This window comes from Eulemur rufifrons, chromosome 30, assembly GCF_041146395.1.
Source record: "Eulemur rufifrons isolate Redbay chromosome 30, OSU_ERuf_1, whole genome shotgun sequence".
In the NCBI taxonomy this organism is placed as follows: Eukaryota; Metazoa; Chordata; class Mammalia; order Primates; family Lemuridae; genus Eulemur; species Eulemur rufifrons.
Window position 1 is genome coordinate 49,701,368 of NC_091012.1, and position 15,546 is coordinate 49,716,913.

At 44.0% G+C, this 15,546-nt stretch overlaps 1 protein-coding gene across 2 annotated transcripts in view; it reads right to left on the reverse strand.

Moving 5' to 3' along the window:
* Positions 1-14,895, reverse strand: part of GRIA3 (glutamate ionotropic receptor AMPA type subunit 3) — a 289,966-nt gene extending 275,071 nt beyond the window's left edge. For both annotated transcript variants that reach the window (XM_069464373.1, XM_069464374.1), the window contains exons 1-2: positions 14,543-14,895; positions 13,230-13,388 (exon numbers count right to left, since the gene is read on the reverse strand). In XM_069464373.1, coding sequence (XP_069320474.1) covers positions 13,230-13,388; positions 14,543-14,651 — 268 coding nt within the window. In that variant the 5' untranslated portion in view covers positions 14,652-14,895. The remainder of the gene's footprint in view (positions 1-13,229; positions 13,389-14,542) is intronic.
* Between the last annotated feature and the right edge of the window lie 651 nt (positions 14,896-15,546).

The following is a 15,546-nucleotide window of genomic DNA, read 5'->3' on the forward strand; positions in this document are numbered from 1 at the left end:
GTAAGATTTGGGACTGGCAGAAACCAGGAGGTCAAAGGACACCCTTAGTAGCTCTTGCACAAAATGGACTGAGCTCTTGTAAGAGGCTGTGATATTTAGTTGAAAAATTGCCTGGACTCAGAAATGTGCCCTAAGTGAGTCTCTGTTGAGTTTTCACCATCTGGATGGCAAGACACTAAAAGGATTATCAACAGCTAAGCATCACAAGGAAGCAGAAAGGACCGAGGGAAGATGTATGCAACATGTGTGCGCCAGAGCAGTGCCTTCTCCAGAGGAGAAAGGACAGTATGGAGTGTCTCTCTCCATAGTTCCCTATTCCCTGGGTTCTTGAGTCCAGGACCTAGGAAGAAAGCTCACTCACTAATGGCCCTGCAGTGCCCAAAGAAATGAAGGGGCTTCTTCCAGGGAGTCTCTGAATAATTTCTTGCTGCTTTTCCTGGTGTTTCTCAGTGGAAAGCCCCATTTCCAAGACAAGCTCTAGAGCCTGACTGCAAAGTCAGTCCCCCGGCTGCTTGGCCCAAGTGTTTTCTTCTTAATCTACCTTCAGAGGACAAGTAGATGCCTCCTGGGCCTTTTGGAAGTGAAGAGGGGCTGCTTGTGTACTATTTGAATAATGAATTGTCACAAAAGAATAGAAAAAAATGACTCATTTTGTGATTGGAAACAGATGGAATTAGATATGAAGATAGTTTCTTTAGGAAAAAAAGACTCTAGGTCTTTCTTTGAACGCATTAGCCCTTAGATTATGCAGAAACATGTGTCTCTGAGTTCCTTGAGCACGGAGTATCTGAGTAGCTGTCACTGCCAAGAGGTAAGTAAAATGGGTGGGCAAATGTGGATGCCTGGGTGAGCGATTTACAAGGTCAGGGTGATGGGCTGGTAATCTGAAGGAGTTCTATGATGGCTTTCTTGGAAGAAAAAAATTATCTTGGGTTTGGGGAAGAACTGAGAACTATAAACAGGCTCAGAGATGGGTGTTCAGGAAGGAAATCTGATCCCCAATGTGACAAGAGATTTTACTTTCCAAATGAAACTAGCTTTCTGTTTTTGGGACAAAAAGCTCAAAAAGATCTTAAGCTAATGATGATATTAGTAATAATGATATACAAGGCTGGGCATGGTGGCTCACGCCTGTAATCCTAGCACTCTGGGAGGCCGAGGTGGGAGGATCGCTTGAGGTCAGGAGTTTGAGACCAGCCTGAGCAAGAGAGAGACCCTGCCTCTACTATAAATAGAAAGAAATTAGCCAAACAACTAAAAATAGAAAAAATTAGCCGGGCACGGTGGCACATGCCTGTAGTCCCAGCTACTCGGGAGGCTGAGGCAGGAGGATCGCTTGAGCCCAGGAGTTTGAGGTTGCTGTGAGCTAGGCTGATGCCACGGCACTCTAGCCCAGGCAACAGAGTGAGACTCTGTCTCAAAAAAAAAAAAAAAAAAAAAAGAAATACAATATGTCAGGTACTATTCTAAGTACTTTACATGGATTTGTGAATTATTTTATTTAAAATTCTTAATAACCTTATGAGGTAAGAGCTATTATTATCCTCATTTTATAACTGGGGAATCTGAAGCACAATGAAGTTAAGAAACTTGCCCAAGGTCTCACCTCTAGTATGTGGAAGAGTTGGGATGAGCAAGGATAAGCCATAACTGGCTGGAAACACTGTCAATTGGTTTCAGAGATTTAATGTATTTATCAGAGAGTCTTATAAAGGCAGAGAACAAATAAATATGAAGAGAAATTTCTAGATATAGAAGAATTTGCGGAGCTTCATTTTGGATAGTCTTTCCTCAGTAAGAAATAAAGTGAAGTGGTAAGAATTGAACAAGAATTAATGATAGGATGTCAAAGATGGAAGTCTGAGAGATCATCCAGAAGAACCTACAGAGGAACCTCCCCATTTTACAAATGATAAAAACTAGAACTGGAGAGAGGAGTGACTTGTCCAAGGTCATCCAGGAAGCTGATGTCAAAGGGCTGAGACTGGAACACAGATCTCTTAATTCCTGGCCCATTGCTCATTCCACTACCGGCCTAATTCCCCTTTTACTGCTTCCCAAGGCCATAAGAAACATCATATCCCAAATGTTATATTTTCTGTAATTTACTTTATAAGACTTCAACATAAATTGTGTTGTATATATGTGGATTAGTCTTAATCTGCACCATAGGTGTGGTCAGTTGGTCAGTTATCCTCATGGGGAAATGCACAGTCCTGGAGTGGTTATCTGGCATTTAAAAAATTCTAATCTAGAAGTGGTTATACAATCACCTCAGGTATTTATCTCCAATGAACACCAGAGGCTTTGTTAGTTAACATTAAAATTCTCATTGGTGAAATTAGTAGTGTTTACCATATGTAGATCATCTAGAAAGATGGTCGAGGTGTTCTCAAACTAGCAGAAAGAAGATATAATGATTTAATAAGCCCTGTAGTATTATCCCTTAGAAATGGTACCCTAGGCTCAATTCATAAATTGTCTTGTGGGCAGCCACTGATGGGGATTCTTGGTTCACTGAATCCTGCCACTAGAATGTTGTCTTGTCTGCCTCAAGCAAACCTTCACACAAGGTGCTGTTAGAGCACCTACAAGGAAAGGAAGCTGGACTTGACTGAGCGTACAAAGCAGACTGTCCAATTGTTTTGTGCCTTTTTGCTATTATTTTAATGAAAAGCAGAATTTTGTCTGAAGCTTGCTTTTCTTCAGTGAGGTTATGGGGAGAAGACCTGTAGCCCTCACTCTATGACACGCTATTGATATCCAACAAAAAGTATCTAATGATTGTGAATGACCAGCTTCGCTTAGGTCAGTTTACAACTCCAAACAACTTACTATACATCTCTATTTTGGACTCTGGTATGAAGTTGGGGAGACTCTTGGAGTAAATGAGAAGCTCCTACCTTGGATGACTGTTGACAGTTCCTTATTTGACCCAGTGGCCTCCTAGTTGTGGGCCTGTTTCCATGTTCTAGAACGTAAGTAGTTGCCCAAAAGCTGTCCCCTCTCCCCTGGCAGAAGTAGCTCTTCTAACAAGCTGAACACTGGTTAATGACCCTATGCCAACACTCTGACCTTGCTGCAGGCCTCAGCATTGCGAAAGTTAGTCGGAGTTGAGCTGGCCACTCAGCCATGAAAGGCTACTAGATACACAGTGTATGTATGTAGGACCACAAGTATGTGCACAAAGGAGAGACAGTTCTACTATATTGAGATATCTTGATGGCACACTAAGAGTAGAAAGTCAAAATAGGATTTTTACCGAGAAGAGCTTTTCTCTCCACTGTTCTCAGTGGTTATAACTACCAGTTAATGGAGCTTCTCTCTACCAGTAACTTAGCTGCTAAAGGGAGGTATATAATGTAGTGTAGAGGTCAGAAACTTGTACCTTTCACCTCCAATCACTCCAGGTCCTGTTGTGGTGTTTTGTTTGTCCTGCAGTGGTTTAAAAAATTGAATTTGAATGTCTTCAGGTAGGGACATGAACTCTCTAGGTTGCCATACACCCTACCACTCACTATTATAACACATGTGGTCCAAATCCCACATTAATGTGATCTACCTGGCCCCTATAATCATCTGCAATTTCAACCCCAGTTGAAATTGACTCAGACTCTAGAGGCAGGAAGATCTCAGGTAGAATCCTGGTTCCACTACTTAGCCAGCTGTGTGATCTTGAGCTAGTTGCTTATACATGTTGAATCACCTACAATTCCTCTTTTAGAAAATGAGGATGAGAGTTCCCCCCTTTTGGCAATGTTGTGATTCCATGAGATAAGGCATGTAAAATGCTCAGTGCAGTGCCTTCCATGTGGTATGGGTTCAATAAATGGTATTTATTATTATTTCATCTCTGGTTTTAGATTTGTTGATAGCTAGGATGGGGAGAAGGGCACAATTGATGCTATATGAACTGATTGCAATCCATCTGTTTTTAACAAATGGGTAGTCATTTGCCATGACATCTAGTTTATAGCATGGCTGAGGACCAATCATTAGCTAACAAGCAAAGAAGGGAAGAATTGTCAAAATAGAAATCATTCCCTTGTCTCTACTTATAACCTCAAAGAACATTTTTGCTTTGTTTCCCTCAGAGACTGTGACTTGAGGCTAGTCTCTTAGTTCTTTCAAGACTTGGATTTCCAGCCTGATGAGCCAAACTCACTAATGCTAACATGGGCCAACAGCACTTCACTTGCATAGACAAGTAACATATATGAAAGTGTCTGGCACAATACTAGTGCTTAGTGGGTGCTCAATAAATATTCAATATGTATCTGTAATCTTTGCAGTACCAGGGCTTATTAAACTTGTGATTCCCAAATTGGGTGTGCATTAATAACACCCGTAGAGCTTGTTAAAAAGGCTTATCATTATATTTTCTGATTTAATACATCTGTGGTATGGCCCAGGAATTCCTGTTTAGCAAGCATCTCTGGTGATTCTGATGCAAGTGGCCCAATTCAAGAAACACTGTTTTAAACTAATCAACAAGTAGCTTTGGAAATTGCAATGAGATATAAGGATATTTGAGAATCTGTAACATGTTCTGGCTGATTGTGGATGTTAGTGACCTTTCTACCTTAAATTTACAAGGGTGTTCACCCACACAGAGACCCATACCCACAACTCTGTACTTATCCCTCTGTGGCCTGGGTTCTGATCCCTTCCTATCTCACCCATTGCTGGTAGCCTGACCCCTTTCTTGGCAGTTGCAAAGATGAGGGCCCTGGTTGCAATGAGTAACTGGCAAGGTAGATCAGCCAATAATGGGTGATTGAGAGGGGACTATTTTTGATCACAACAATTTTTAAAAGCTTACAAAAACATCACAAGGGTGGGTGTGGTGGCTAGCACTTTGGGAGGCCCAGATGGGAGGATTGCTTGAGGCCAGGAGTTTGAGACCAGCCTGAGCAAGAGTGAGACCACATCACTACAAAAAATAGAAAAATGAGCCAGGCATGGCGGTGCATGCCTGTAGTCCCAGCTCCTTGGGAGGCTGAGGCAGGAGGATCACTTGAGGCCAGGAGTTTGAGGTTGCAGTGAGCTATGATGACACCACTGCACTCTAGTCCAGTTGACAGAGTGAGACTTTGTCTCAAAAAAAAAAATCACCATCCCCATCACAAACTGATTTTACTTCTGAAAATTTCCCACAATAATTGTGGAGAATCTTGAGGCTGAATTTATCTGCTGCAGCAAACAACTGTGCACAGAAGAGGCAGCAGGCCCACTACCAACAGAAGGGTGTAACTTGATGGGTCAAAGACAACTAAAATATAAAATAGTCAAAGGCAACTAAAATATTAGTGAATAAAGTACCATAATTTATTCATGGAGAAGGTCAAATGTTGAAAAATAGGTGAAGTGTATTTGAGGGAATCTTCCTCATCCTCAAGGGCCTCCCAGTGCCCCCCTGAATGCCCACCATCCATTTGATGTCCCTCTTCCTCGGGCAGGTGTCTTGTTCTGTGTCACTTACCAGTCTTGGAAAGCACCCTCTGAGGATCCTGCAAGGTAACAGGTGGTAATCTGAACAAAGAATTCTGGTTGAATTATTAATGGCTGATAGGATTTAACTCATTCCCTTTCAGATAGCACACTTGCCTTTTAGCACAGGCTTTCGGTGCAGTAACACGAATAAATGAATTTGTGGAATTTCACACTAATGGCAGACTGTTGGGGGACAATATTTTGGGGGAAATCAGGTGTCATTTTGCAGTCCTCAAATGACATTGAGTAAGCTTTTAATGACTTCCCTGGAGCAGTCCTTGGCTCAGATCTGTTAGAAAGTGACATTATTTCCTTTCCCCCCCATCAATGAGTGCCTGGCACAGGCCTTGAAAATAGAGTCAATTTTTTAGTCTCATAGGGAACCAGATAGAATTCAGGTTGTGTTGTACTTCTTATTTCTAACCCTCTTTAAGGCAAGTCAGACAGCTGAGGAGCAGATGTTACATGCCTCCTTCTGGCATGCCTTGACCCAGAGAAGCAAAGTGGAAAGGGAGTTGGAACTGCATGCCAACCTTAGCTCTCTTGGGCAGGTTGTTTCTAAAAGGGGCACTTTGGGGTGTGGCAAGAAGCCAAGACACTGTCACCCTGGCTCATGAGCTACCTCCTCTTTCAGTCTGCCTTCTAGTCCTTACTCCACGTCCTTACAAAAAACAACTCAGTAAATGCTCTCAGCAGACATCTAATCATGCCACCTACAGACCTGGCTGAAATGGACACAGGGTTATTGGGAATATGGTAGAGACATTCTTGAGTCAGAATGAGTCAAATATGTCTCTTACAGAACCTTCTCTGGAAGGCAAGAAGGTACAAATGTGGGAAAGAGCTTGTCTGGGAGAATATTTTCTTTTAGTGATCACAGTCTTCCTGCTCTGGACTCTTCTTACTCAAAGTGTGGTTCAAGGACCAGCAGCATTGGAGCTTGTTCAAAATGCAAATTCTTGGGCTCCATCACAGGCCTATTGAATCACAATCTTCATTTTAACAAGATCTTAGGTGATTGTTGTGTACATTAAATAAAGGTTAAGAAATGCTGTTCTACACTGAATTGTGCCCCATAGGGTTGAGGGATTATTACCAGCTGTGTTTCCTCATTCTTATCCTTGCTCCCTGTACCCTCCAAATAAGGGCAAATGATGGTTGTGTTGAGGATTATTGCTTAAAGAGCCAGTGACAGTTAGGAACTGAGGAATAGTGAGGTCCAGATGGGGGGAGGGATGTAAACACCCAATTCTCTGACTAGAGCTCAAATGGAAATCCAGGAGAGTATGCTGGTTATTTCCATTGGAAGAGAGTCCAGATTGTATGCTTGAGACCAGGCAAGGAAGGGATGAAGGGAGGAGGAGACACTGCTCAGCTAGGCTTCCAAGTGCCTCCAGAGCTACCATTTAGTGACTGTGAGAGGGATGTTGCCTCTTAAATGTGGTATTGCACATGCCATCCCAGGGAAAGGAAACTTTCATCCTGAAACACAGATTCCCTCCCACCTTCTCCTCTTCTATAACCTTCCTTCTGTGCCAGTGCATCTCCTGCCAGTGCTCACATAGGCAGCTTCAGACTCTCCAACAGCCTCTTTAATAAAATAAATCCCTATGAAATTTGGCAGCTTTCCCAATTACCCCAAAGGCTTTTAGGTTCAACATGGAGAAGTTGAACCTGCCTATGCTTTGGGTGCACTTACACCTGACCTATGTTCAGGTACATTTGTAATTTGGCTTATAAAGGTCTTCCATGACCAAAACCAGCTGATCTTTGGTTTGGGTAGAGTGAACAGCCACTGTGAGCATCATATCCAGAAACGTTCCCATTGAAGTATCTTTCCTTGGAATTGAGGCATTATGGTTCCCATAGTCCCTGGTTTTAAAGCAAATACTCCTCTGTTAGGTGTATTAACCCTTTATCTGCCACTTTCAGCTATATTCCTTTATTAGATAAAAAAACTGTCACCCCAAAGTAAAGTACAAACCCTGAAGAGAATGAACCAAGAATAGGGATATTCTGATGGAGAAGGAGAATTAGGTCTGGAAAAGTACAGGGTAGGAAATAATCCCTAGGTAGGTTTAGTGTGGATGGGATACCAGAATCAAGGGCCAGTCAGTGAGTAGGCAGTTAGAGGCCAGCAAAAGGCAGTTAGATGAGCTGGACAAGACAGAGCAGGAGGAGAAAATAATGGCAATAGAAGAAGTAGAATTAGGAGGAAGACAAATTCTGTCCACGTTAATCTTTTGGCAAGGACTGACCCCTTTCGGGGGCTGCTGCCCTAGCTCAGGACTCATCCCACATACAGGCTATTTGTAGCTCTGTGTCTGGAGCCCAGACATTTCCTGAGCAGCTCCCAGGAGGGAGGGAGTTCCTTTTGTGTCTGCACAACTCCCACTCTCCTGATGAAGAATACCCATCACCCCCACGTAGGGTTTTCATTGCACCCTCCTGTGGACATTTTATCTAATTAGACCAAAAGTATCGAAACCAAAGGAATGAAGTCAAAACTTGATGTTTTTAATGGAGCAAATAAAGTATACAGAAATTTTCTTAACCTTTGTAGAAGATAGAAAGTTTTATAAAAAGGTCCTTCAAATATATTTTGCAGTCCCAATCTAAGAAGTTCAAAGGGAAATCCTTTGGATAGGTATGTTTATTCCCCTCCTCCAAAGTTATGAATTCTATTTCTAAAATTCTGGCCCTCTCTTAAAATTTATGCTGCCCTTTAATCCTTAAACCAATTGCATTAAAATGACAAATCTCTTATCCACAAGAGAAGACAAATAATGATGACTCCTCAGCAGCTTCATTTAGTTTTCAATCTGTTAAAAACGAAACCAGCCAATCACCTCGAACTACCCATAACAATGAAATTTAAGAATATATCAGGAGTCAAAAACATATATAAAAATCTCAAGCAGCCCTCACTATTTCAATTCAATCTTAGGGACTAAGGAGGGAAATGCTGAATTAAGAAAACAACCTCTGTAAAGGCAGAAGTAGGGGGTTGTGGAAAACTAGTTTCATTTTGGGGGAAAAAGTTAAAACTGCAGAGAGGAAGAAAAACCAGGGCTCATTTTTGCAGTAATCATAGATGGAGAACGTAATAATTTTCTTTGCTCCTTCCCCTCAATCCCTCCTCCCCCCCATTTAGCAGATCAATGGGAAGCTTCCTTCTGGGGGAGGTAATGCACTTTGCAGGAAGCTCACCTTTATAGCCTGCTGATTGCCATCTATTTTTATGGCCCAAATGAACAGCATCACCTTCCTCCCTCCTCCCCCTATAAAAAGTAGATTTAAAAAAAAATAATAAACCTGCGAGACGGTGACTTAAATCTTTGGCACCACTGAGGCGACCTCTTTGTGCTTCAGTGGGCTAAGCCAGCTGGCCAGAGGGTCTGAGAAGTGAGCTAAGCCACTGATCTTACTGAGGGCTGGCCAGCAGACAGAGGAGAGAGGGACAGCAGAAAAGGAACAAAGACAGGGGTGTGAGGGTGGGAGGTGGAGCAGTCGACATTGGTTAGTTGGGAAGATCTGTTTGAGGACAGCAGCTTTCATCCTGGGGTCTTCACCCTGGTTTCAAAGCTTATACGGAAGGGAAAAACACCAAAACTAAACCAAGCAAATCAAAACCCACTAAATTGCAGAGAATGAGATCAAGGGAGACATTTCCTTCCTAAATGGACCTAAATGGTTAAATGGATCCTGGCAATTAGAATAATTAGTTAATGAGATTGTGACTCTGTTGGCAAGAGACCGAAACCTGTCTCGGCTAAGTACACTTGGTAACGAAACACGCTCACTCAGTTATAAAAGGATTGCGTTCTCAGTTACCAGGTATATTTCAAATGGCTTGAAAAAAATTAATGGAATAAAAATTTGCAGCTGATCGGTTAGGTTTAGCCAGCAAAAGGCATTTTTCCTGGGGCTCCATTAGAGCCTACACTCCTAAGTCCAACTCTCAGTACCACCATCATCATTGTACCTCCATCAACAGATTTTTATTTAAGCCAATGCATTTAGAGTGCAATTCCATGGTGAATAACCTTTAAGGTTACATTTGCCTTTTCCTTGCTTCTTGCAAACAGTGCGTAATCCACGAGCACATTTGTTGGCTGTAAAGGTGTATAACAGCAATTTTTGCAATGACAGTGCGGAGAGGGAATATGAGATCTGTGTGCTAATGAGCTGACACTGCAGAGGCTGGGGCGGTGTAGTGTGGAGTGCACTACAAGTGCACAGCAGCAAGACACAGGAGGGGACTTCAAGGGAATCAGCAGCGTTTCTGAGGAAGCAGGGCAGCAAAGCCACCCAATGGGACCCAGCAATTTCTTGGTGTTTCCACCCTCTCCCAAAGCCCTAGGATGATCAAATCTGTTTTTAAAAGGACAAACATGTAACTTGCATGTGTGTACATCTTTTCATATATAATAATCATGTGTGTATGAGTGCCTGTGTTTGTATATGAATGCATGTATCCTGAAACCAAAATATTTGCATCATTCTTCTTTCTGGGGGGTTATCTAGCTAAATTGAAAAATAAGGCAGCAAACTCTATTAATCCCTATGAAAAGGGAACATGTGCTCCAAATCAGGTGAGTCTGTCTGATAAACTTCAATTCACCTCTGAGCTGAGATCCCAAATGACCCACCTTTCAAAGCCAAGGAGGCTTTTATTGACTTCTTAAGACACGGAATAAAGTTGAAGTCTGTCTTAAGCAAACCTCTTGGGAATTATGCAAAAAAACCCAAAAAACAAAACAAACAAACAAACAAACAAAAAAACACCAAAAACTGATTGCTGGTGAATAAGAGTCTTTAAATAACTGATGCCTGGGATTCATTGCAAAGAGACCTGATACATTTTTGGGGGTGGGGAGCGATGCAGAGGGAGAGCAGAGAGCAGGGATACATACAAAAGGACTTACCCTTTATTTATTCTTTGCATATCTGTTTGCCTGCATACCTGGCTACATACTGTAGAAAGTGTGTGCCTGCCTCAGGATTGAGGGTGCAGGAAAGATCATGAGAAGAGATCAATTTTAGTGCTAGGGGAAGCTGGAACTAGGAATTCTGCATGGGAACAGGGGAAAGTTTCTTTAATTTTTGCCAGCCCATTCCATATTGAACCAGATAGGAGAAGTGGGTGACCAGATTTGGACTCATCTGAGGTTTTCTTGAACTTTCCCTAGGTCTCCAAGGAAGGGCAGGCCAGAGGATACAGAGGTTTTTCTTTGTACAATCAGGGCAGTCGATTGGAGGTACGGAATCTGGGGTCACCTGCCAGGGTCCAGTACTGAACTAGAATTGTAGGCCAACATTTGAAATATTTGGTCTCCACTTCCAGAAGAAAAAGAACAATCAAAGCCAGGGGAGAAATGAGATACACCTTCAGGACTTCCCTGGCTCCTGGAAATCGTTGGTTTCTGCATTCATAGACTATGGTTAGACTAGTCATCTTTCTCATACGAGGCTACCAGCAGCAGCTGCTGGGAGACTGCTTTGAGATCTGGCCCTCATTCAATGATTGTGACACTCGGACATGACTGTTTCGGGGACCAGAGAAGATGACAGATTTTCTCCTCTGTCTCCTGAGCTGTAAAATCTGAGAGTGCAACAGGCAGCTGGGTACACATCGCTGGTTTCTAGATATTTCTCCTGTATGTGTCTGTGCCCATGCATACATGTATTTGGTCACCTTTTCATTTTGTTTTGTTGCTCAGTGAGCCACACCCCATTTTCCCCAACTCTCAAGTGCCCAGCCATAACCCAGACTTGTAAGTGGAAGTGCTGTGTATTCAGGGTGAGAGATTTTGATCAATTTCTTCTCCTTTCCCATGGTTGTTCTTTTATTGCCCTGAGAGGTAAGGCATTAAGGCCACTCAACACCAATATGAATGACTTATTGCCTGTTCCCAAACCTGAGATTTTCAGGTGGCAAGGATCATTTCTGATTGCTCCTTGAGTGGGGTCCTGACAGCCCTGAGTTGGCAGGTGTCAATTTGGTTTGACCATAAAAGCAGAACCAAAAACCTTGGAAATCAATCATTCCTGAGAAGCCAAATGGCTCTCATACCCCATTCCTCATCAGTGGAAAGATGCTGAAGGGAATTGAAATAAATATTATTCATTATTAATGATAACCCTGGTAGCTTCATGTATTTGGTTTTAAACATGTTCTAATTGATGTTTAGGAAGCTGCATTTGAGATTCAGCCTCTTGAGGAGATCACAGTGCTGCAGAATTAAGAGTCAGATGTGTGTTGTAAATGCTGTGGAGACAGGCTGGGATTACCAAAATAAGATGCAAAGTATAGATAGACATTTTGTAACTTTCACACTTAGCTGGAATTAATAAATTCCTATTTTTGTCAATGTCGGAAAGCCAAAAGAATGTCAAATGTGGAATATCTCAGAACATGTTCATATAAGGATCTGTACCTTCAGCTAAAATTTTCTTGAAGCTGATAACTGTCACATTTCTTGCAAAGTACATTACCCCCTTCCCCTTGGCCCAAGTCTTCAAATCCAAGGAACCTCTGCCCTTGGGGAACCTTTCAACAGCTTTTTGGAAATTATATATCCTTTGAGACATAAAGAAAGTCATATACAAAGTTTTCACCTAGCCAAACATAAATATCATTTCTCTCTTGGAAAAAAAAGAAAAGAAACCTAAATTCCAAACTACATCAGCCATAAGAGCAAAATATATTTTATGCCATCACAAACCTCATTATTGTGAAAACTTTTAGCGAAATCAGCTTAGATGCAGAATTCTCAGTCTTTCTCTCAAAATATTCCATTCAAGTAAAACCTTATGTCCAACAGGCTATTAGCCATTTGGGTTCCCCTGGTTTTACTTCTCAAAATGTCCCCTTTCCAGGGGAACAATCATTGGGTACAACTATGGATTTCAGAAATGGCTTTGGGGCTGATGGAATTCCTCCCTTTTGATATTCAGTTTTCTTGCTCTGAGACTTCCCCCCCTCCCCCCATCCCTTGCTCTAAATTAAGAACTGTGTTGTTGGTAAAAATCAGGGGGGTGAGCAACACTAGGGGAGGCAGAACTAGCTTTCCAAATAATCACATGATCACTGTCTTCTCCCTTCCCCTCAGTTTGCTAGACATTCATCACTTGCAGTCAGTTTGTAGTCTTATCAATTCCTATCAGAGCTCTCAGTAAGAAAGGTGATATTCTAGGACAGAAAGAGGTCAGGGAACCCAGCCTGATCAGTTCCTCAAGGTCACTTGTTTGGAGAATTTCTCATATTTGGTTCCTACATATTAGGCAATTGTCAAATTCAGCTCATTCCTACAGCCAGGCACTAGCTTTAACACTCAAGTAATGTACATCCTGAATTGACTCAATCAAGACGCTGCTGCTTCTTTTTTTAATCCCATCTGAAGAAATTTCTTTGAACAACCATGCTATCTTTTTCTTTCTTTCTTTTTTCCCCAGCAAAAAAGGGTGTTGGGGAGGGAACGCTGGGTTAGCAGGGAGGAAAATGAAACTTTTGCATCAAACACTATTTAGAACAGAGTTTTGCCCACTGCCTTGAGCCCCTCGGCAGTATCCTTCAGAGTCGATTTTTGCAACATGAAACCAGATTGCTTAGAGCCCCTAAAATGTCTACTGAGGCAATCACCCCCCAGCACACACACGGACCCGAAGCGTCACAAGAAAGATGCAAATGACGTCCCCAAGGTCCCAAAGGGAGGAAAAGCAGATTTACTTACAAGCATTAGTCACAGAAAAACTATTGGAGGAATCCAAGTGATCTACGTGGTAATTCAAATGGAAGGGCTTCTCCGTGGTGTTCTGGTTGGTGTTGTATAACTGCACGGCAAAGCGGAAAGCGCTGTGCTCCTGCACCGTGTTTCTCATGAAAAGTCCACCTATAAGCAAAGGGAACCGACATTTGGCTTGTGTCCCCCCGCCCCAGGACTGGTTAGAAACTGGGGAACACTACAGATACTAGATACCTCTCAATGATACGGGGGTGCGCGATTGAGGATTGATATTCAACCTGTGTGTCTTTCAAGACTTGTGAACTCAGATTTCGGCCAAGAGAAACCTGGTTTCTCTAGACTGAAGAGGCTGGAGAGAAGGGAGCAAGGGAAGAGGGGGATGTCTTGGGGTAGGACGAAGGAATCAAGAGTGGGACTTGGTTCTTTCTTAGGCTGTAGCCTTCTTTTCTTTTCCACTCCCCCCCCCATCCACACAGCTGGTTCATCATTTCCTGGGGTAAAGGGAAAGACTGGGAAGAAAACCAATTTTATTCCCCCTGTTGCCCCATTCTGTTCCCCGTAGCCATCCTCCCCCGTGACAATACTGGGGGTTAGTTCAGTAATGGCAACAATTCTAACTTCTCGACTTGTAAATACAGACAGAAGCTGAGAGAACTCCCTCCAGGCGCCCAGGAGCCGGGCTCCAGACAGACACAGCGGCAATTCATGAATTCGTGGTCTGCCTGACTTCGCCGCTCGCCCGTCCGCTCAGCTCCTTGTCTTACCCCCACCTTCTACCCCATCTACCACCGACCCTGGCTGCTGCCCGGGTCTAGGGGATCCAAAGTGGGCTCCACCTTCTCCAGCACTAGCCTGTCTCCCGGGAGCTGGAGACGCGGGACGGAGCGCCCTGGGTCCGGGTTACGCGCCCTGGCGCGGCCAGACAGGCGGCATCACCCTGGGACAACTTCCAGCGGCTGCACGCACGCCATGGCAAAGTCCGGAGCAGCAAGCCGAAAAGCCACGACTCTTCGCCCCCTGCAGCATCCCAGCTTCCTGCTCGCCTCTGGTACTCCTCTTAGCTCGAAAAACCCGGCAGTCCACCCCCACCAGCCCCGGGAGACCCCTCTCTCGTCCTCGATGCTCCCCAGAACAGCCAGCTTGTCGGGGCTCAGATCCCCACGATCTCTATCCAGTCCCCATCCTCAGTCCCCTTCCCCAGGCCATGCAGGACAGGGTCTCGCGGCTGCAGTAGCCTTGCCGGGGCAGTGGTCTCGGGTGCAGGAGAGCCTGGCCCGACTGGCTGGCTCGCTCGCGCTTACCTATGCTGATGGTGTTGGGGAATCCTCCGTGAGAATGACCCAAAAGCTCTAGGACTAAAAAGAAGACCGCCCGGAGCACGCTTTGCCCCATTTTCTTCTGCCTGGCCATGCTACGCCTAAAACGAAGCTGACAAGAGCATGGGCGCAACTCGGGAGTCGTCAAAATAATAATAGAAAAAGAAAAAGAATTCGCTGGCTCTTACACCCCCTCCCCTTAACTTGCTCTCTCTCACTCTTCCTTTCCGCCCCACACTAGTCCTCCTCCGCCGCCGCCGCCTCCTCTTCTTCTTCCTCTTCTTCTCTCTCTCTTACTCTCTCTCTTATTCGCTCTCTCTCTCTCTCTCTCTCTCGCTCTCTCGCTCTCTGCTTCTCTTGCGCGCTCTCTCTCTCTCACTCCCAGGATCTCTCACACCCCCTCCCCGCCCCCCACCTCACTTCTGTCTTCACACCAATCTGGAAGGCGGGTTCACTGGCTGCAAGCTGGGTTCGCCAAAGCGATTTCTCTCCCCTATCACAGAGAGAGAGAGAGAAAGAGAGAGAGACAGAGAGAGACAGAGAAAGAGAAAGAGAGAGAATATGAATAAAAACCTAAAACACAAAGCAAACCAAACAAAACATAGAAAAACAAAAACAAACAAGAGGGAGGGAGAGAGAGAGACAGAGACAGAGACAGAGAGAGGGAAATAAGAAAGAAATTATAAAGAAACCCCGAGACCCCCCCCCAAAAGATGGTGGGTCTAAAGAGGGGGGAAAAGGAGGAAAGAGCGAAAAGGCTCAGTGCCCGCGAATTGGGCTCTTCCAATTGGGCCGGTAGGGGGATATTGATCAAAGTTGATCTGACGTGGAATTAAAGCCGCACACCGTTTAGCTCTACTGCAAACTGCAGCCTTGGACTGCAAAGCTCTAGGTGCTGGCGTTTGTCAACACGGGAGATGGGATCAATAGAAATACACCAGTCCTCACGTGGGTCAGCCTTTCAAGCTGCAACCGTCCTCCCTCCCTTT